Below are 24042 nucleotides of genomic sequence, written 5' to 3' on the forward strand. Positions count from 1 at the left end.
CACCTGTTTGCCCCTGCTTCGCAAGTTGCTCTGGGGCTTAGGCACTGCCGGACAGATAGATGAAGGCACTAGTGCGTATGCCCAGACTCTGAAACACAGGTGCCTAGAAAATGTTTACTCTGAAAATGTTTACTCTCCTAGGATTTTACTGGTGTGAATTCAGATACCATTTCTACCTGTTATAATACCATTTTTACAGTGTTCTTCATCTCCAAACATCATTATAAACATCGATACTGAACACGTTAGGCAGTAAGCAAATAGCTATTGTATAAATACCTAAGACATATCTAGTCAACTATCAAGGAAGATAAGGAGTGTATTTAAATATTATGATTGTGTGTATCTATTTAAAATAATTGTTAATGTGTTTCAAATAATAAACAGGTACAGTCTCTACGTAAAAGAATAAATGGACACAAATCAGATGTCAAGAATTATAACATTCATAAACCAGTTGGAGAACACTTCACTTCAATCTCTCTGGTCACTCGATTTCTGACCTAAAAGTGACTATTCTTCAACAAAAAAAACTTCAGAAACAGACTTCAACCAGAGACTGCTGAATTGGAATTAATTTGCAAATTGGATACAATTAACTTAGGCTTGAATAGAGACTGGAAGTGGTTGAGTCATTATACAAAGTAAAACTATTTCCCCTTGTTTATTCCCCCCCGCCCCCACTGTTCCTCAGACGTTCTTGTTAACTCCTGGAAATGTGCTGGAAATGGCCCACCTTGATAATGCTTCAAAAGGTTTTCTCTCCCCCCACCCCACTCTCCTGCTGGTAATAGCTCATCTTAAGTGATCACTCTCCTTACAATGTGTATGATAAACACCCATTTTTTCATGATCTGTTTGTATATAAATCTCCTCACTGTATTTTCCACTGAATGCATCCGATGAAGTGAGCTGTAGCTCACGAAAGCTTATGCTCAAATAAATTGGTTAGTCTCTAAGGTGCCACAAGTACTCCTTTTCTTTTTTCAAATAATAAAGACATATTTTAGAAAATGATTATTTTTATGCTCAGGAATAAAGTCTGATCCTGCTTCTATTGAAGTCACAGACAAAAAGAACACGAAGGGTGAAATTCTGGCTCTACTGAAGTCAAAACTTCACAAATTTCACCCACTGAGTTCAGTGAGAGCAGAATTGGTCCCCAAATATCTTAGTCATACCTCTGGTTAGCTCTCGTCCATCAAATCATTTAAGCATGAACTTAAATTTAAGCATGTGAGTAGTCTCACTGAAGTCAACAGAAGTACTCAAACAACAGGATTCAGTGAGACTACTCTTGTGCATAAAGTTGCTTGCATACATAAGTGTCTGTAGGATTCAGGCCTGGGAGCCATTGCACATTTTTCCCTGTGCAATTGTGTGTTCGCATTTTTGAAAAATCAAACCCCTTTTAAGATTTTATTTGCAATTATGTACAGCCTCTCTGATTCTTGATACAAACAAAGTCTAAGCATCAAAACAGGTTGCATATACTGTATGACATACACTCATGACATTCATTTTATTTTACAGGCAAAAAAGATGAATGTTTAATTTGTAGAGCTCCTTGCCGTACAATATTTCTTTCTAAAAAGGTAAATTAAGGCTTTCATAATATTTGTATTATACTAATTTGTAGTTTCCTTAACAGTAGAGTTATTATAATATACTTTCCTTTTGTCTATCAGCTGTACATGGACATTCGCTAACATTTTGACAGTAGTCTTAGATGCTCTGTTACTATATAGGGTAAATACACTTACGGATTTCTTCAGATATAACTATATATAGCCTGGAGTTTGTACACCCCAGAATTCAGCAGCAAATCAGTCCAACTTCTTCAGGAACCAAGTTGGTGACTAATGTAAAAGGTTAGAGGGGATTGTCAAAAAAGTAGAAAGTTCCATGTCATCATCAGATTTCCCCTGTCCTCCTGTGCACTACAGTTCGCTATAATGAGTGTGGCCTTTTTGCCCTCCACAAAAAGTGTGCAACCAGTTACTCTGGCTCTTGGATTGGAGGAAAAACTCATGTACAGTCCAAGCAGTGTTTAGACATATGGATATTAGCTCTAGCCTTCCCTTTTTTAATAATCCACTCAACCCTGTATTATTTTCCTTTGTTGTGATAGAGCTGAATAAAAGTATTCATAGGGGTTCTTGCCCTCACTCACCAGAGGATTGTGCAGCCCCCACTTCCTATTTTTGTTAAGATGGGTTTGAAAAGTTAATCCTTCCTCTTCCTACCTAGACACCTTCTTCTCCTTAGCTAAATTCATATTTGGGTTGTGGAGGCACTTTATATTTCCTCCCTGACTAACTACCAGCCAGGTAAAGGCCACACCTTCCTTATGAGGGTAAGGGGGACATCATAAACATGCTTAGTGAAAACAGCATTCCTATAAGCCCATATGGCAATCATGCCCCTGGAACAGAGGCAGAGTTGGGCAGAAATCAGTATTACATTCCTGGGCCTTGTACTAGTGTTTAGTATCCCTAGAAGTATTTAACAGCAGGTTAACATACATCTACTAAGTATGCCAATAATACAAAGGTGATTCTGTATTTATGAATAAAGTACAGAGTGAAAAATACTGCTGAACTGGAGGAAGGACAGGATGATATCACAGAGGCACATTACAGAAAAGTAATAGGGTGTCAGATAAAGGAGTCTGACACTTGGCCAGAATAAAAAACTCTAAGGGTGTGATTTTCAGAAATACTTAGGAATGTTAATACTCCCATTGACTTCAGTGGGGCAGAATTAAGCCAACACTAAGTGTTTTTAAAAACCCCATCCTAAATGTGTGTATATATCTATATCAACATCAATTTGTGAAGCTTAAAAGGAAATAAGTAAACTAGACTGTCAGGCAATTGAAGATCTTTATGGCCTAGGCATTTCTGAAACTTGGTGGCATGACAAACAAAAGTCTATGGAATACTCTATTATTAAGGTCTAAGTCATACAATAAGGACAGATTAGGTTGTAGAGCTGGGGAAAGTACGATTATACCAAAAATAATATAAAATCTATTGAACTAAAATGTATTACTGTTCAGTAGACTATGTATGAATATAAAACTCAGGTCATAAGAATGTAAATATATGATAATAGTTTTACTACTGTCCTCTATAACAGGAGGAGAGACTTTTCTTGACATAGTCCTAAGCAACACACAAGAACGAGGCCAAGGAATAACAACAGATGAATCACTAAGGCTCATTATAATAGCTGATCGCAAGATAATTAAGTTCAACATCATGATACTAAACTTTCAAAATGGTTTAACTGAGGAAGCTAATCAAGAAGACCCTAAAGACAAAAATGAAAATCTTTAAACTTAGTATGGAGGCTATTTAAGCATACCAAAATAGGGTGAGTAGGCATGCATATACAGACCAAAAAAAAGGACGCATAATTAGATGGCAAAGCACAAAACGTTATTAGAGCAAAACATTTATCTTTCAAAAATGGATATCCAGCCCAACTGAAGCCAGCAGAAGGAGACAGACTCTGGCAGGTAACATGTAAAATGAGATTAAGAAGCATAAGAATTTGAACAGCAAATAGCTAAAACATATGAACAAATAAGATTTTTTTTTAATAAATATATCATCAGTAGAAAGCCTACAAGAATCTGTGGGTCTGCTGGACTACCAGGGAGTAATTAAGATGGGCAGAACATTGCAGAGAAGTTTCATTATTTCTTAGCATCAGTTTTCACCACAAATGGTGTTGGGAGCTACATGCCCAGGCCCATACCCACTATTTTCAGGTAACATCAATGAATCACTGTCAGAGATTGAGATGTCAACAAACTGATAAAGTATAGTGAATTCTGGCTCCATTGCAATCCATGGGAGTTGTGTCATTGAAGTCAGTAGGGCCAGGATTTCAGTCTTAAATTGGAACACATCAACAGAACTGGATGGAAGACATCAAGCATTCTAAAGGAATTCAAGAATGTAGTGGCTGAGCAGTTAACAAAATGATTACTGTTTCATTAAAATCTGCCACTATATTGGAGTACTGAAAGGTAGCTAATTACTGTATCTTTTAAAAAGGTACTAGTGGTGATCAGTAAGCCTTGCTTAAGTAAATCAATGGGAATGATAATTAAGGATCCAAACAAAAAAATGGTGGAGCTCCATAATTTAGGGATCCGAGAGGAAAAATGGCAAGTAAGTTTTATGGGTATGATGCTGACCCCATTGCTACTAAGGGCAAAACTCCCAACTGACTTCAATGAAAGCAGGATAGGGCCCTATAAATGTGCTAAAACTCCTCATTACATTGTTTATTTGGGGTAGTTGAAGGGTCACATTTTTCAATTAGTGCATGATTGTCATTTATCGCTTTACATTTCTACTATTTTTGTACTTCAGTCACCAAACTGGTCATTATTTCAGAACAGACTTAAGTACTTTGTTGAATCAAAGCCTCAGTGTTTATTATTTTGGGATATTATGAAAACATCCAATATTGCTTTATACAATAATAATCTAAACATTTGTTACAAACCCTTATTTTTGATGGTTTGTAAATCTCTTCCTAGTGGAATTCTTCATTTGTGTCCATAACTTTTAATAGATTTCAAGCATTAATTCAATCTAGGGACCTCTCTCTTTGCTAGAACCTTAAATAGATTTTATAACTTGTCCACAAAATGTATTTTAAATATGCATACTGCATTTGTATGAATATGACGGTTGCTCACTGGATGAAATTTTATTTTCTTATATTGGTGAATAAAGGTCACTGAGATTTGCTAGCACAGGTTTCAGTTTGAATAAAAGATAGGTTAGAGTGCATTAGTTTATATTTATATAGGTCTACAAAATGTCCACTCAGTGAAAACTAAATAACTGCTTCCTAACTTACCTGGTAAAACAATAGGGGATCAACCATGTCATTATGTTCGGAGACAGTGTGGAGGGGCACTGCCCCAGCAGAAGCTTCAGGAAAGAAAATTTTATCAAAGAAATTATATCTCAGAGTCTATTAAATCTTTCTTGAATAGCACTACTTACCAGCCTCTACAATCTAGTCTGTTTTTCCTTTATGTTTCATAGGCAAGTACTCCATTATCCAACTTATATTTGTCATTCCACTATATTTCTATACAGGCTCATCCCTCCCCTAAAAAGTTACAACAGCTAATAAATTTACAGCCCCACCTCTTTACATCATTTATTCATTCATGAATTGAAATCCTGTCTAGTTGTCCCTGAACACAGAACCAGAAACATTTCAGAGAAAGCTATCATCATGTATTATGTTATTTATGTTAAATTCAGTTTATTATACACACCCTCCAAATTTTAAAATGCACCACATTTTCTTAAGAGAAAATACTTAATTGCACTGTAGAAATTTTTTAGTAAAACTCAGGAGGTTTCATAATAGAGTAGGGAACAGATGGGGTTTTTGGCATCAAAGTAACTATGAGAGGTGGTGTTTTTCTTTTGGCATTCAGGAGACAGCTGAAATTTTCATAGAATCATAGAATATCAGGGTTGGAAGGGACCCCAGAAGGTCATCTAGTCCAACCCCCTGCTCAAAGCAGGACCAATTCCCAGTTAAATCATCCCAGCCAGGGCTTTGTCAAGCCTGACCTTAAAAACCTCTAAGGAAGGAGATTCTACCACCTCCCTAGGTAATGCATTCCAGTGTTTCACCACCCTCTTAGTGAAAAAGTTTTTCCTAATATCCAATCTAAACCTCCCCCACTGCAACTTGAGACCATTACTCCTTGTCCTGTCCTCTTCCACCACTGAGAACAGTCTAGAGCCATCCTCTTTGGAACCCCCTTTCAGGTAGTTGAAAGCAGCTATCAAATCCCCCCTCATTCTTCTCTTCTGCAGGCTAAACAATCCCAGCTCCCTCAGCCTCTCCTATTAATTTAGGCTTAAATAGAGACTTGGAGTGGCTAAGTCATTATGCAAGGTAGCCTGTTTCCTCTTGTTTTTTCCTACCCCCCCCCCAGATGTTCTGGTTTAACTTGGATTTTAACTTGAAGAGTGGTCAGTTTGGATGAGCTATTACCAGCAGGAGAGTGAGTTTGTGTGTGTATGGGGGTGGGGGGGATGTGAGAACCTGGATTTATGCAGGAAATAGCCCAGCTTGATTGTCATGCACATTGTGTAAAGAGTTGTCACTTTGGATGGGCTATCACCAGCAGGAGAGTGAATTTGTGTGGGGGGGTGGAGGGTGAGAAAACCTGGATTTGTGCTGGAAATCACTTTAGATAAGCTATTACCAGCAGGACAGTGGGGTGGGAATAGGTATTGTTTCATATTCTCTGTGTATATATAAAGCCTGCTGCAGTTTCCACGATATGCATCTGAGGAAGTGAGCTGTAGCTCACGAAAGCTTATGCTCTAATAAATTGGTTAGTCTCTAAGGTGCCACAAGTCCTCCTTTTCTTTTTGCTAATCATTTTTGTTGCCCTTCGCTGGACTCTCTCCAATTTATCCACATCCTTCTTGAAGTGTGGGGCCCAAAACTGGACACAGTACTCCAGATGAGGCCTCACCAATGTCGAATAGAGGGGAACGATCACGTCCCTCGATCTGCTCGCTATGCCCCTACTTATACATCCCAAAATGCCATTGGCCTTCTTGGCAACAAGGGCACACTGCTGACTCATATCCAGCTTCTCGTCCACTGTCACCCCTAGGTCCTTTTCCGCAGAACTGCTGCCTAGCCATTCGGTCCCTAGTCTGTAGCTGTGCATTGGGTTCTTCCGTCCTAAGTGCAGGACCCTGCACTTATCCTTATTGAACCTCATCAGATTTCTTTTGGCCCAATCCTCCAATTTGTCTAGGTCCTTCTGTATCCTATCCCTCCCCTCCAGCGTATCTACCACTCCTCCCAGTTTAGTATCATCCGCAAATTTGCTGAGAGTGCAATCCACACCATCCTCCAGATCATTTATGAAGATATTGAACAAAACCGGCCCCAGGACCGACCCTTGGGGCACTCCACTTGATACCGGCTGCCAACTAGACATGGAGCCATTGATCACTACCTGTTGAGCCCGACAATCTAGCCAGCTTTCTACCCACCTTATAGTGCATTCATCCAGCCCATACTTCCTTAACTTGCTGACAAGAATACTGTGGGAGACCGTGTCAAAAGCTTTGCTAAAGTCAAGAAACAATACATCCACTGCTTTCCCTTCATCCACAGAACCAGTAATCTCATCATAAAAGGCGATTAGATTAGTCAGGCATGACCTTCCCTTGGTGAATCCATGCTGGCTGTTCCTGATCACTTTCCTCTCATGCAAGTGCTTCAGGATTGATTCTTTGAGGACGTGCTCCATGATTTTTCCAGGGACTGAGGTGAGGCTGACTGGCCTGTAGTTCCCAGGATCCTCCTTCTTCCCTTTTTTAAAGATTGGCACTACATTAGCCTTTTTCCAGTCATCCGGGACTTCCCCCGTTTGCCACGAGTTTTCAAAGATAATGGCCAATTTTCTTACTGGGGAATGGATAGAATTCTAATTTTCCAACTTTTTGGGAACAGAGCTGACTTATAATTTGGGGGAGAAAATTACCCACCTCAGCAAGTAGCTGTCCCACTGCAAAATGTTTAATGTATGCTACTGCATCCAACAACAGTGGATAGTCACATTATCTTGCAATTTCTGCTGAAATGCTCAGCTCTGAAATAGTTCATATGGCTATGTAGACCATTCGTCTTCAGCTTCAGAGTCAGCACCCTTTACAGATGAATTAAAATATCCCATAGTTCTCTCTGATTTCTTGTTTCAGGCTCTTCAGGCATCAGTTTTAAACTCCGTTCCAATTAGGGTTCCTTGCCACTATATGGAGGTATTCACTTTTTGAATGAGAGCTTAAAATATGGAACACAATTATGCAGAATATTTAAAAATTTCAGCACATCATTAATGTTATATTAGGGGCCTCACTTATAAAATACTAGGATAAGAAAACTGTCACTGCTTCAGATATTACTCTCCGTTAAGGTTTACTTTTAAATTTCACTTTTACATGTATGAAGCACATTTCTTTAATAGATTATCTAGAGTGTTTAAATATATTTTTTTAAAATCTTCCAGATTATTAAAAAGATACTCAATGAAACCAGACTTAATCTCAATCCCTGCATTTTCCTATTAGATACCACCCTACAAATTGTTGCATTAACATTTATTATCCATGTATAGCTGTTCAATCAATCAGTTTATGGAACATTTAATGTAATGCTGTATTTTAAAGCTTTTCTAAGTACCACAGGTAAAATTTTCAAGAGTGCCTTATTAAAAGTCAATGAAATTTAGGCTTCTAAGTACATAAGTTACTTTTGAAAATGCTCTATTGTAGATATTAATTTTGGTAATATTTAGTTACTCTTTCTCTGCAGACAAATCCTGAAATTCAGTCACTGTTTATGGGAATAGATATGTTATGCAAAAAATATTCAAGAGAAATTACACAGGTGAGTCCTACAAGATTTGTGAGTCCTTGTGAGATTTGATTGCCATCTGTCAATAAGAATCCAGATTTTTTTTGTGCTTTTTCTTCTTTTTTAGAAACTGACTTATTTTCATTCCCAACCCTTTTTTTCCCCTTTGTCAGTGTAGTTGTAGGTCTAGCAGTTCCAGTTTTCATTTCTTTTCTCTGTTTTTTTGTTTGTTTAGTTGGTTGATTTTTGTTCTGTTTTGTGTTTTTTGGCATTTTTGGACTGAGCAACTCATTATGGCCTGATTTTCAAAGTGCTAAGCATTTAGCAGCTTCTATTGACTTCAGTGTAAAGGAAACGTATGAATAGTTCAACTTTCACATTTTCTTTCTTCAGACAAACAGTACACAGTTCCAAGGTGCTTAAGAAAGCATCAGGGCTACTGTTTGTGTCTTAATTTCATACTAATTATCACTACTTCTTATTTTAATGATGCATAAATATTTGCAATGGAAAAGTATTAGCTATATCAGAAATTAAACAGGTACATTTAAATCACTCTTGGCACCACATGCTATGGCTAAAAAAAAAAAAAAATACAAGCCACAAAATGTTTCATAGGGAAGGAGAAGGAAAATATGATGTAGAAACTCGTGAGCATTTGAATGTTGTCTAGATGAGTAGTCTATAGAAAATGTTTCAATGTGCACAATTCAGAATCCATTCAGAAATTTTCAAGACTACAGTCAGAATCAAAAGACAGTTATTCAGACGTCTGTTCAATAGTTTCCAGTAAACTCTTAGCTTTCTTAATTTTCCAGAAAATGAAGTTTCATGTGACAAAATCCAAGTTTCATTTAGGACATGGCACATGGCCTGGGTACTGAGCCGCAGATCTGGATATATTAGAATATGTTTTTTATTGTACAATATATTTCTTTTTTCCCTGTAAGGGGCACAGAGCGGTTGGTTATTCTTGCTTCTCTTCTATTTTATACTCACAGCCTCCTTATCAGTAACATTTGATCAGGCACCCAAGCCTTTGTTTTTTCCTGTGCCTAATACTTTACTCCCAAAACACCTCATGCCATTTTGACACAGTCACAAGAAATTAGCATAAAGAGAGTCACTCATTTCTCTTCCAGCCCAGCTGAAATATACAGTTAACAGTTTATCTTTCACCCACTCCCATCATGAGTCTGGCCTCACAGACTATGCATTGTAATATCTTCTTATAGAAATAAAAGGATTTATTGGAACACTGCAAGTAACAACTCCAGCACATAGAGACAGGACTGAACTTCCTCCTAGCCACCCCTCCCCCACAACTATGACAACAACATAATATAAAAATAAGACAACTTAAACCTAAGATAAAGATACATTTCCACCTACAAGTAGAAGTGCTGTCTGCACTGACGATACAGATCACATCCTAGCCACATTGGTATTTTGACAATTGGATTTTTCAAGCCCCAATAAAATGTTATTTTAATTTAAAAAATTATGAAATTCACTGCTAGGTTATGTGTTCTTTTTACTGACTTTCAATGAGTTCTGAAAACAAAAACAACATATACCTGGCAGGATGAAATCATTGTAGATGTGCTGTAGTTTTCCAGCTGCTGGAAAAATACATTATGTGTTTAACCCAACTATAAAAATAAAACTGATGCTATTGTGTGTAAATTTATACTCTGCTACTTCATATTAGTGAGATTTGCCACAATATGGCAGTTTCCAAGTAGCTGGAAATTATTCTTTGAGTTCAGCAAGAGTTACTATTGACTAAAGAAGTACTAACAACTAAGCAGGATGTCTCACTCTGACCGGGGTCCTAGTGGGAGCCAGCTATGGTCACTCAATTCGGGTGAACTGCAAAGAATGGGGCAGACAATCCCCACAAATTGGTGGATATTCCAATACTTATATTTACCAAGCCAGCATAAAACAACTTCTTTATTAGCTCACTGGTTACTCAGAAGTCCAAACAACACAGTTCCCTTAAAGTGACCCAGCCTCAGGCCTCCATCCAGGTACCTAAGTCAAATATGATGATTTCTGAAAATCTTATTTCATCATATAAAAGAAAAGGTTCTACCAAACCCAATGGATTGGACACATTACCTCTGAGGTTATTGAATATTCCAGATCTTACCCAAATTCACGCTACAGCCAATTCTTATTAACTAAACTAAGCTTTATTAAAAAACAAGAGAGACGGTATGGTTAAAAGATCAATATACATACAGACATGAGTTCAATTCATTTAGGTGCAGATTCATAGCAGAGATGGTGAGCTTTGTAGGTGCAAAGAGTTCTTTTAGACATAGTTCATAGGTTATAGTCCAATGTCCAAATATCATATTCAGGGCGTACCAGCATAACTGGGACCTCGGTCTTGCGACTCAAACTTCCCCTGATGAAGCCTAAGCAGATCTGAGATGACAGAATCACTTCAGGTTTTTTTTCCTTCATGTTTTAGAAATGTACTATAGCTGAAGTGATTTCAATTTGTCCATATGATTAGTTGAAGACCATTACTACACAAGTTTTATTTTTAGATTTCAGAATTTCAAGAAAAACACAGAAGACGCTTATTAGCATACTATAGAGGAAAGGTAACTAAGCTTGACTTTGGATGGGAAGGAGGATTGTTTTGTGTGCCTTATTTCTTTGGTTTATATTTAGAAAACAACTTTTGATTGAACTTTCCTACTTATTAAGAGGGGACTGTTAGCACCTGTCATGCTGTCTGGAGTGGCTCACAACCATGAATGCCTACCTCAGGGTAGGTTGTCAGAAAACAGGGCAGACACTGCAAACTGGTTGTGTAGTCTATAATTAGATTTCACCAAGCCAGTAACAGATGTGAACTGCTGGCTCACTATACTAGTTTTACCATGGAGTCACAGACTCCTGAGACTCTCCTGTCTATCTTGCCACCCAAACAAACTGGACATTGTGATGAAACAGTTACTTAGACGAAAAATCACACCACAGTCAGTTTGCTTCCAGTTCCTAGAGACTAATCACTTTACCCAGATCAGTTGGTACCCTAGATCTTACACCAAAGACAATGCTGGTAGCAAATGCTATAGTAAACTAACTAAAGGTTTATTAGCTAAGAAAAGGAAATTAGAGTTATTGAGAGGTCAAAGCAGGTGAGTCACAGTCTATAATTCCAAATGGTAGCAGAGATGTTGTAAACTGCCAGTTTCCCAAAAGTCTCTCAGGGCTACCCAGAATAACTCTGAGGACCACCAAATGCTGCAAGCAATTCTTAGTTCAGATTTTCTTTTAGCCTGGTACCACTCCCTTTACTTCAGTGTTCTTCAAGTATTCATTGATGTTATGTGCAGAGTGATATAAGGTGGACAGGAGAGGAGAGGTGGCTAGAGGAATTTTTCCCCTACTTATTATACTCCAACCCTTTTGTGCTGGAAAAATCCTTGCTGGGTCATAGGGCCAGGCAGTTCCATTGTCTACGTGAACTCCAAGATGTCCTTCAGATGAATTGTAAATTTTCTTATTCTTATTTTCTTATACCTCCCTCCCCCCACAGAGGAATGTCTGATTAAACAGTCAATAGCTCTTTAGCACCTTGCTGGCATGCCAGTGTGCCTTTTTCTCTGAGAAAACGGTTTGTGGGAGTCACGCAGTACTACAACACATTTCAGTAAGAATCATATAGCAAAAATCTCATAATTTTATCTGCAGTGATGTTACACACATCTTAATAGGACAATGCTGTTCAGCAGATTATGAGTTTTTAAATGATACCTCACAAGGCATCCTTTCTACAAAACGTATCATCATAACCATATAAAAGAGGTACAGGGTATCACATCGGGTATAGGGTGTCACAGAGGATAACCTGCTGTTGCTACGAGTTATTCCATTAGCTCAAGGGGCAGAGGTTTTTTCAGTTTGCTTTTATAGAAACCTGGGCAATTATATACGAAAAAACTATGTTAAAAGAACATCACTAAGGTTGCAAATCAAACACTCCAAAGTTAGGAAATGCCAGGATTAAGCTTGTTTGTATAACCTTAATTCAACCTATTTATGCACATGCACTATGATAGAATCTTTAATTATATGATTGTGATGGAAAGCTTAAACTTCATTATCATGCTTCGTCACTAGGTGTTGCTGTTTGAAGATTACTGCAGCACATCTTCTCTGAATGCTAGATTCTGGAGACAGTCTACATTTTTTTTTTTACAATAAAGTTGTTGCTAGCATCCATTTTTCTCTGTCTCTGTGTGACTAAGCTGACATGGTGTCAGAGTAACAATAGAAACTGCAGAATTTCATCATAATTCCTTATGCACAAAAGAACTTAATCTTTGACAGACCATCATACTGGAAGGAACAGTGTACATGATTTCACATCGCAGCTGAACTCCACAAGGTGAATAGGGAGATGCAGGCTAGGGTCTTAATCTATGCCAGGGGTCGGCAACCTTTGGCAAAAGTGGCTCATCAGGGTAATCTGTTGGTGGACCGCGAGATGTTTTGTTTATGTTGACCCCCGCAGCTCCAGTGGCTGGGAACGGCGAACCACGGCCACTGGGAGCTGCGGGGGGAGCCGGGTCTGCGGATGGTTAATATAAACAAAATGTCTCGTGGCCCACCAACGGATTACCCTGATGGGCCGCGTGCCAGAGGTTGCCAGTCCCTGGCATACTCTATTGAGACAGATAGGCAACAGAAACTGTCGACATCTTCAGTTCGTTCCAGAGTTTGAACAATCAACTGAGCAAACTCTACAAGCTGCAAATGCAGAACCAGGAGGAGATGATTCACCTATTCCAGAGCTGTCAGAGACAACCGTTGCAAGTAAAAGGCAGCTTAGCCTCCAAGTTGTTACCCGTTCTGGCTGTATAGTTAAAACAAACGGTATGATTTAAGGATGAATAGCAGATGGACACATGTTGAAATTTGAAGTTGGTTTAAAAAAATAGTTTCATGGTTTTAAAATTGTTAAAAAGCAGAAAGAAAAAAATAAGTGTAGTTGTGGTGGAAAGCTTAAACTGCATTATAATGTTTAATTACTAAGTGGTGCCTTGTGAAGAATACGGCAGCACATCTTTACTGAATGCTGGAGACACTCTACATTCCTTTTTTACCAATAAAATTGTTATTGTTGCTCACATCCATTTTTCCTCTGTCTCTGTGTGACTAACCTGGTACACCTAACCTGATTACATATTATTTTTCCACAGACCCCCTGCCTTAATAATGTTCTTTTATCATATTTTTGTGTGAATGTTTGATTTCCTAGATACCTACTAAAGCAAACTGAAAAAAAATCATATTGACGTGCAAGTGATTCATTGAAGTTGTGACCTTTAGAGTGCTTGACTTTGCAAATCTTGATGTTCTTTTAATGTATTTTATGTGATACAATCAATTGTATCTCTTGAAAATTCTTTTTGAATCAAGTCAGAGTACAAAGAAGGACTCTTAAAAGCTAATTGCATTTCAGATCTCAGAAAAGAAATCTGTGATAACACTTTTTATATTTGGGTTTTTCATTTATTTTCATTCTTATTCTCTCCAATTTTATATCAGGGACAAGAATTAGAAGAAAGATAGAAACTTCCTTTAAACTCTCTTCTCAATATCCCTTTACCAAAGCTTTATAAAATGGCAGTGCATTCTAGAATCAAAATCGAAGTTTATGTCAGCCAAAAAACATGGACATGTAGATCTTCAGAAATAAAATTGACTCTGATCCATATACCCACTACTCTGCTGACTCTTTCTGTGTACTGGTATGCCAATAGTATCTAAGAATAACTGGGATGCAATCTGTAAACTCTCTATAAAACTATGTGTTTGACAATCAAACTGTGTCTCGCATAAATAGAATTTTTATAAGTCTTTGATTATGTCATATAGATTGCAAAATTGGAAGAATCTCTTAAGAAGGCAACACAACAGATACATCAGATTCAATGGTAAGAGGCTTAGCATAGCAAAGATAAGTTTGAGGTATGCTTTGCATTTGGAATACCACATGTTTAACAAGAAGTTATATAAATTAAAATACAAAAAGAATCATGCTTATTTGCCTCTCTCTTCTATGACGCATACTTGTGCGAGTAGATGAATTTATTATTTAGCTTTCTAGAAATGAATGAATGATATTTTCTGCCATCCTACCTCTTCCCACTGATACAAACATAACATGACAGGAAACAAGCTTCTTATTTTAACATTCAAATCAGTAAGTATTCTAAGAAGTTAACATTTTTTTTGTTGTCCATATTTTATGTTTGTACCAGGCAATGACTCAGATCTGAATAGATGTACATTTGAAAATTACTTTTTTTAAAAGTAATTGAAAATTACAATTTTTAAACCTTCACCATGTTAACTAGAAATATTTGCAAAAAGTCTGATGGGCCTGGCAAGTTTTCCATGTGACTTATGGTTTTCTGAATAAAGCTTCTGTGCTCAACAAGGATTCCAATGGACATTAGAAGTTCAGAAACACAAACAGCAGATCCTCCTGCATCTCATATGCAGGATGATATGTTAATGAATAAACACATGCATGTCAATATTTTTTCTTGAAAACTTTATTTAAAAAGGCTGAGGAAATTCACAAAGCTAAGGTTGCAGAGTTAATTGCAATTACTTGTACTTTAATATTGAGCCTTTTAATAAGATAGTCTGCCAGATGTTACCATAAGTAGATATTGCTATGGATAGAGGAATTGGTGTGGACAATATAATACACATATAATAGACTTTATAGCTAATCATATACATTTTTTATGAGCAACTTTGCACAATAAAAGAGCAATAGATGGTAGTTATATAACTCAAACATATTTTTTGTTTAATTTTTGTCCATTGTAACTTTTGTTTTGCATTTAGCATGAGGCCTCCCCAACAAACTACTCGACCTGCAGTTTCCGCTACAGTTAGAAATCCCATTTCCAGTAAGAGAAGTACTAATTTAAAACATTAACTATGAAATATGTACCATTGATTGTAACCGTGCTCTAACATTCAGTTTAATTACTTTACTTCCTTCAGCAAAACAGAATGGATATTCTCCGTACTCACTTCATCCCAGCTGCCCATCAACCTCAGAAATGTAGGTACAGATCCATTAATTATCACTGAAAACCTTAGGAACAATGGGAGGTTTAAAATTAGTATTTGTCTGAAGCCTCTTATATTTACTTTAGAAGAATATATGTCCTATTGGCTATGAGCCCAAACACTAATATATATTCTAATTTTAGTATCTAGTCTCTCCTCAGTAGTGAGACTAAAGAATTGATGAGAACGACAGCTATTTATGGTACAGTAGTCAATGAATTCAGGATGCAATTAGTTTAGTCAGCTAAGTACTAAATGTTGTTGTATTACTGGTATAGGCCTCAGTTCTGCAATGTATTAAAGCATGTCTCGAAGTCTTTAAACCATGATTTGAGGACTTCAATAGCTCAGACATAGGTGGGAGGTTTATTGCAGGAGTGGGTGGGTGAGATTCAGTGGCCTGCATTGTGCAGGAGGTCAGACTAGATGATCATAATGGTCCCTTCTGACCTTAATATCTATGAATCTATGTGCCCAACAATAAGCATGTGAGTAGTTTAACTGATTTCAGTGGATCTACTCACATCTTTAAAGTTAGGCATGTACTTAAGCCATGCTGAATTGGGACCATAATTCCTACCTATATTTTTGTTTCAATCTCTAAAATAATTTAACCCCAAATTCTTTATTGACTTACTTCTGTGCAAACCCCAAACTGTCTTTAATGGAATTGCACAAGTTATAATTCAGAGCAGAATTTGGTCCGAGAGAGACCAATATCATGTCAGAATCTGCATTTCTAATATTTAAGTGTACATGACAATACAATGAACATTAATTTCTTAAAAAGATTTTCAAAAGTGTAGTCACTTAATTTTGAGAGACTTAATTTTTGGAGCTCCGTTTGAGGTGACTTAAAGAGGTCTGATTTTCGGAGTGTAGGAAATCAGCACTTTCTGAAAATCAGGATCTCCATAATGTGTCTCAAGTTAGGAACCTCAAATTATTAATCACTTTTTAAAATATTGGCCATATTTTTCATATCTGTTTCTAATGCTGTTTTTAATCTGCTTTCCTCTCATTTATACACATAAACTAGGATTTTCAACAGAGTTTACAAGAGTTAGATGCCCAAATCCCATTAAATTTCAAAGGGATTTGGCACCTCATTCCTTTAGGCGTCTTTCAAAATCTCAGCCATAACTCTCCATGTTTTGACAGCAGAGCAGATCTCATAACCTGTAACTGATACTCTTTAAAACAGCATGTTTTATTCATAATTCAGAATAATATTATTGTCTATACAAATGAAGGAGCTGTAAATAAATGTATTTATATTAACTAAAATAGTACAATAAATACTGCAATAATATATTATTTGTCATTCATGGATGTGAGGATATAACATATAATTTTCAATAATATTATTTTAATTAGAATACATTTGTTATTTATTATTACAACATGCAAATTTATTTTGTATTACTAGGGTAGAATCCATGGAGGTTGACCCTGTACCTTCCCCAGTGAGGAAAGTGAGTTCATTTCTAGGTATACAAACTTGGGTTCTCCTATATGCTGATAATCATTGTATAAAGAAACTCTTAGACTCCCGGGCCCTGATTCAGGAAAATGCTTGAGCACATGCTTATTTTTAAGCATGTGTCAAGGCTGATTCCACAAGCCATAAAGAAATAAAATCAGGAACAGTCAACATGGATTCACCAAGGGCAGGTCATGCCTGACCAACCTGATTGCCTTCTATGATGAGATAACTGGCTCTGTGGATAGGGGGAAAGTGGTGGACGTGATATATCTTGACTTTAGCAAAGCTTTTGATATGGTCTCCCACAATATTCTTGTCAGCAAGTTAAAAAAGTATGGATTGGATGAATGGACTATAAGGTGAATAGAAAACTGGTTAGATTGTTGGCCTCAAGGGGTAGTGATCAACGGCTCGATGTCTAGTTGGCAGCTGGTATCAAGCGGAGTACCCCAGGGGCTGGTCCAGGGGCTGGTTTTGTTCAACATCTTTATTACTGATCTGGATGATGGGATGGATTGTCCCCTCAGCAAGTTAGCAGATGACACTAAGCTGTGGGGGGAGGTAGATATGCTGGAGGGTAGGACAGGGTCCAGAGTGACCTAGAGAAATTGGAGGATTGGGCCAAAAGAAATCTCATGAGGTTCAACAAGGACAAGTGCAGAGTCCTGCGCTTAGGATGGAAGAATCCCATGCACCGCTATAGGCTGGGGACTGACTGGCTAAGGAGCAGTTCAGCATAAAAAGGACCTGGGGATTACAGTGGATGAGAAGCTGGATATAAGTAGCAGTGTGCCCTTGTTCCCAAGAAGGCTAACAGCATATTGGGCTGCATTAGTAGGAGCATTGCCAGCTGATCAAGTGAAGTGATTTTCCCCTCTATTCGGCACTGGTGAGGCCACATCTGGAGTATTGCATCCAGTTTTGGGCCCCCCACTATGGAAGGGATGTGGTCAAATTGGAGAGAGTCCAGCAGAGGGTAACAAAAATGATCAGGAGGCTGGGGCACATGAGAGGCTGAGGGAACTGAGCTTGTTTAGTCTGCAGAAGAGAAGAGTGAGGGGGATTTGATAGCAGCCTTCAACTATCTGCAGAGGGGTTCCAAAGAGAATGGAGCTCAGCTGTTCTCAGTGGTGCAGATGACAGAACAAGGAGCAATGGTCTCAAGTTGCAGTGTGGGAGATCAAGGTTGGATATTAGGAAACACTATTTTACTAGGAGGATGGTGAAGCACTGAAATGGGTTATCTAGGGAGGTGGTGGAATCTCCATCCTTAGAGGTTTTTAAGGCCTGGCTTGACAAAGTTGGTGTTGGTCCTGCTTTGAGCAGGGGGTTGGACTAGATGAGGTCTCTTCCAACCCTAATCTTCTATGATTCTATGAAAAGAGATAAACCTAATCACGTCTTCCTAGACATTTCCTGATCTACTTACATATCTGGTGTTTCAAATGAGTAGTTTCTTGGTATGATTTGATGATTTTTCATACCTTGGGCAAGCTCTTACAGCATTGTTCCAGCCGTGTCCCTGCTCTCTGGGAGAAGAACCACATACAGACAAAGGGGTGTCTTATTTCAATTTTGAAAAGTTCTAGCCTTCCCATTGGCTCTTTTGGCCAGGTGCCCACTCACTTCCTTTTACCTATGCATGCAGTCAGACTTTTTAACCCTTTACAGGTAAAGCAAGTAGAGAACAGCTACCAAGAGGAATTTTATAGCTAACTGGGTGGCTTGGTGTCCATAAAAGGGAGTTGCCTCCCTCCCACCACTTCATTTATCGCAGCATGTTTAAGTGCTTGCATGCTTTTCAGAACAAGGATGTTTTTTGAAGCACTAGTTGTTAAATTCTAGCAGTTAGTTTCTAATAGTCCATCCTTTGAATACAATAAATAGAGATATAGCCACGTGCCATTACCAAGTCATATAGCAAAATGCTTGAAATCTGTTCTGAAATGAATCCCAAAATGTTAACATTACAAGAATGTTGTAATCATCCTCTATCATCCGTATGCAGGAACTTCAGAGTTAAGGTTAAACTTAAAAGAAATCTCAACATTTTAAGGGATGCAAATGCACAGTTAAGGCACCCAGACAATCTTAACTTTTTGCTGTAGTGGCACTAGCCTCCAATCTTTCCTTGTTTTTATCTCACATAAGGTCTGAACAGTCTTGTAATTTTTTTTATCTTTAACTTACTAATATATACTATCAACCCTGTCTCCAGTATTTTGTCTGAGAGTTTTTGCTTTATAGCTATATATGTTAAATGAAAATATCTCTGAAGCCCAGTTGAAAAGAGCTATTTTGTTGAATTACTGTAAGTGCTGGTTGCTAGAAAAAGGTTCTGAGAGGGCTACTGAGTAGAGAAATGAGGCATGGAGGGGAAATAGAAAACACTATGTGTGAGCATCATTTTGAAAATGAAGGCAGCATATATATGTGCTGTACTACGTTCAAACTACATGAATGCTGCATACACCCGTACCATTATGCATTAAGTACTATGCATGAAGAGTAGTCTCACATTTGAGCAGTATTTATCAAAATTATTTAAAATGTTTTACCTTAATGTTTTATAAAATATCTATAATTTATTGTTAAAGTGCATTAATAAATAGCTCATGTATTATACTATTATTAATACCTTTCCATGCACTTAGCCTGAGATAGTGACTGGTCCAACAAGACTGTCATTGATAAGCCCACCTCATGATGGACGTATGGGTAAGATTTTTTTTAAGTACCTGTCTAGACATAATGTATTATATATCTATAATGCTTAGTTTTAAGCATATGTGTAAAGTTAAATACATGCTTGAGTGATTTGTTGAATAGGGATGGATTGCTGATTTGAGCCCTCTGAGCTGTAAGAAAAGTATTGTGGAGAGATCAGTCCAGTAAGAAGGAGCTAGTTAAGAAGCAGAAATGAAGTGGTCAGTGGGTGACCTCCTTTAAACTAAGTAATGTTTGCTAAACAACCATTGTTAATAGTTGCAGAACAATTAGACTAATGTAATGCTCAGAAACAGAAGTGATTTACTTGTGGTGCATGCACAGCCTTTTACTTGATTCGTATACTCTCTTATTAGTTATTACAGATTAACATTGTCTTAGTACAGACATTTGGTATGAAAAGGAAAAAATGAAGTTTGTTAATGAAAGTAAGAGTCCAAATTGGAAGCTTCATAAGAGTTGATTTCTGCTAGCACAAGGGTGGGGTGAGAATGGGAAATGGCTATGGTGGCTTTAAGTTACCTTTGCACCTTCCCAGTAGTGGGTAGTTCTGCGGTTGGAGAGGTCCCTGAGGTAAATGAGACAACCCTGGAGGCATGTCTATGTTATGGAAACCTTCCTGGGGTGTACTGTGTGCCACAATGTTTCCCAGATCTTCCGCAGTGCTGTATCCTGTAGACCCATCTCCAATATGCCCCTCTCACCTCCAGCCTTATCCCCAACATGCTTCCTTATATCACAGCTTGTGGGGAAGTCCTCAGGAGGCAGCCTTATGGCTGGGTTCTGCAGTTCCTGCACCAGGGTAATTCTCTACCAGTTGGATAAAGAATTTTTAGGGGCCCTTTACGCTCCTCTAGCCATTTTACATGATGTAAAAAAGCTGGAGCAAAGGTGCTCCAGGGCTGCAATGGCATTCCTCATATTTTAAAGTTTAAAGTTCTGCACATGCTTAAGTGTTTCACAGGATCAGGGCTAGATTGTTCAGCACCTTGCCGGATTGAATCCTTAGTTTGTGTGCAATACACATGATTTTGTAATTGTAATACACATACTTTTCTTACTACTTATCAGTAACCAATAATGATTTTATCATCTATTTCATATTTTATTTAAATGTTCAGATCCTCCGAAGCTACATATTTCCTTTCAAGATGTCTGTATGTCTAGAGCTTTGGATAACCATTTTCTCATGATGTTTAAATATAAATAAATGCATGAAATGAATTAAATAATAAAATTGAGCATAAATGTAAACCAGAGTCAGCGCTAGGCATGAGCACACTAAGCAATTGCTTAGGGCCCTGAGCAGCTCAAGGGGGCCCCTATTCGCTTTTTATTATGTGTTAGGGAGGAGTATTCCTGTTTAGAGCCCCTAATGGGCTAGCACCGCCTCTGACATAAATAAAATTAAATGCTTTGCACTTTTCAGGATTCAGCCCAAAGAAAACAAAGGTTTGTAGTTGACAAAGTTCAGTGAATCAAAGCAAGCTGGTACAAGAGGCATAATGTTTGCAAAACTAAATATTAATACGGAGAGCAATTTCTTGGTAAACTAAGGAAAGCTTCTTAAGAAAGGATGGGTGAAAGAGAGAAACAATAATTGGAGAATTGAAGCAGCTCGTGGATACTATTTTAATATTTTAATTGACAAGAGCAGGAAAAAGAAACTAACAAAAGAGGTGGGCAAATTTTTTCACCCAAACCCTTTTTTTACCAAAAAATGTAGATTTGGTTTGATCAACATTTCACAAATTGATGTAGAATTTGTCAGATTATTTCAGTTGGAAAAAAAACCCTTACACTTTTTTTTATTTATTGAAAAACTCCCCCAAAAAATTGTGTTGGGTCAACTGAAATAAATTTTTGTTTAAAATTTTTTGTATGGTGAGTGAACTGAAAAATTAGCTATTCACACAGCTGTACACAATTTTAATACTATGTTACTCCCTCATCCACATACTAGTTGTCACTTTCTGCCGCCACAACGTGCCTACCTCTATCCTTCACTTTTTGTCCTCAGGGCTCTCCACCATTGTTTATGCTGGCATAAACCTGTGGTGAATTTGGCCCAAACTTTATAAACTAAGATTCTTACCTTTGTCTCCAAAAATGATACCTTCAGTAAAGGGTGCACTTAATTTTTAATATAGTTTTTAAATCATTATAGGTAGTGTTTCTTATAAAAGTTGTCAATCATCGGGACCAACTGCAAGTCAAAATAGCACAGCAGGATCTCTAAGGTAACTAGATACAGCTCATGCTTTTCAAAATGTTACAGGTTTTGTAAAGAGAATGAAATTAAATCTTGCCTTACTTTATCTTACTTAATCTACTTTATCTTACTTAATCTATGTAGTGTAACGGCTGAATTGTGTATTTTGCCTTTCCAAAAAAGAAAAGATATTGTGCAAGCTAACTGCAATTTATACATGTTTTTATTCTTGTTGGATGGCCTGATTTTGAAACTATGGGTTCCAAAATTTGCACAGGCAGTTAGAGTATATATAGCTGTTTGCACCTGCAATCATGGTATTTGCACACAAAAATCTGTCTCTAATGTGAAAAAAGTGGCCAAAATCTTTGTTTTATGTCTCATCTGAAAGGCAGCACTTCCATCAGCACAATATTGCATTCATTATACTTGGGATATGGCTTCTGTAATTACTCAGAGAGAATAGTGCTACCCACTAAATCACCTGAAACACTTCCTGCAGCACCTACATCTCACTTAGAAGTTTCTCATCCAAGTATTGACCAGCCTCGTTTTTAAACTTGCACGAACTGTGGAAATCACAGAACAATGTGGTATGGTTCCAGACCATGCAAGTGCATTGCATCCACAATTTTCAATCATAAGAACAGAAAAATGGCCATACCGGGGTAGACCACTGGTCCATCTAGCCCAGTAGCTTGTCTTCCCACTGTGGCTGGTGCCAGATGCTTCAGAGGGAATGAACAGAAATGGCAATTATCAAGTGATCTGTTACTTGTCATCCAGTCCAGCTTCTGGCAGTCAGAGTCTTGGAGGACACCCAGAGGATGACTATCTTGGCTAATAGCCATTGGTGGACCTATCGTCCATGAACTTGTCTAATTCTTTTTTGAACCCAGTTAGACTTTTGGAGGTGTGTTGTGTGACCTTATGTTTGTTTTAAACCTGCTACCTATTAATTTCATATTATTATACATTTTCAGATTGATATGAAAATACATAATACAAATATAAAAAGTCCTTTTTTCCTGTTTCATCACTTTCTCCCTTGTCTTGTCTTTCAGTTGTTTGCAAAAATGTCACCCAACAGTCTAACATTCTGATAAATAATACATGTATGTGTGAAATAACTGATAATAATTTTTTCCTTTAAAATATAAACTTTGAGAATTTCTTTAACAATTTTTGAAATCTATTGAAGTATAAAAATGTTTCAGATCTTTTCACTGATTGCATTAACAGATCAACACCACTAAGAATACCAAATAATGGACATTCGTTCACTTCATCATCTGGATCACAAAGTACTAGAATAGGCTTATGGGATACTCCTCGTTTCAGAACTCCTCAGTTGTATGCATGTACACCACCTTTCTCACAGACATCTGTAACAAGACAGCCAATCACCATCTCCAGTCTTCTACAGAGGCAACATGTAGGCAAGTAAATTCTATGAATTATCAAAATTAAATTATTTGCCTTGAAAAGTTTTCAAGGTACAATATAAATTATTGATTATGCAATGCACAATTTATAATTTTGGAAATTTTGGGGTATAATATCAACACAATGTGAAGCCTTCCATACAATATTTAGAGTAGTTGAGAATGTACCTTTTGTTTTAATTTGTATGATGATATTGGAATAAAGATATAGAGAAGCTTAAATCTAGTAATTTTAATATTTGCTTTTAAGCAAAGTTCCACTTTTGAAAAATTCAATCTATATAATAATTTGATAAAAGCTATTGTGATGGCAATTTTAATGTACTTCTTTTTCCCTTAGTTAATCCCTTGAAATCTGTAATTATTCCGAGGCAAAAAACTTGAATAAGAAGTTATTACCACTGACCTTTTTGGCAAATACCCTAAGAGATATTTTAAAATGTAATGTTATTTGAATATAAGGCTACATTAAGCCCCCATGGCTGACCTATGTCAGCTGACTTGGGCTCACAGGGTTTGGGCTGTGGGGTTATAAAATTGCAGAGTAGACATTTGGGTTTGGGCTGGAGTCCAGGGTCTGGGACTATTCCCACTTGTGGGGTCCCAGAGCTCAG

General features: G+C 37.4%; 1 protein-coding gene across 1 annotated transcript in view; it reads left to right on the forward strand.

The window, feature by feature from the left end:
• Nucleotides 1-23430, forward strand: part of RNF212 (ring finger protein 212) — a 32805-nt gene extending 9375 nt beyond the window's left edge. The window contains exons 5-14 of the mRNA XM_073342839.2: nt 1534-1595; nt 8395-8469; nt 10998-11054; nt 14344-14402; nt 15328-15392; nt 15490-15550; nt 16988-17033; nt 19699-19762; nt 21939-22011; nt 23226-23430. Coding sequence (XP_073198940.2) covers nt 1534-1595; nt 8395-8469; nt 10998-11054; nt 14344-14402; nt 15328-15392; nt 15490-15550; nt 16988-17033; nt 19699-19762; nt 21939-22011; nt 23226-23430 — 767 coding nt within the window. The remainder of the gene's footprint in view (nt 1-1533; nt 1596-8394; nt 8470-10997; nt 11055-14343; nt 14403-15327; nt 15393-15489; nt 15551-16987; nt 17034-19698; nt 19763-21938; nt 22012-23225) is intronic.
• The last annotated feature ends 612 nt before the right edge of the window (nt 23431-24042 follow it).

The sequence above is a fragment of the Lepidochelys kempii genome, chromosome 4 (genome assembly GCF_965140285.1).
Source record: "Lepidochelys kempii isolate rLepKem1 chromosome 4, rLepKem1.hap1, whole genome shotgun sequence".
Taxonomy (NCBI): Eukaryota; Metazoa; Chordata; order Testudines; family Cheloniidae; genus Lepidochelys; species Lepidochelys kempii.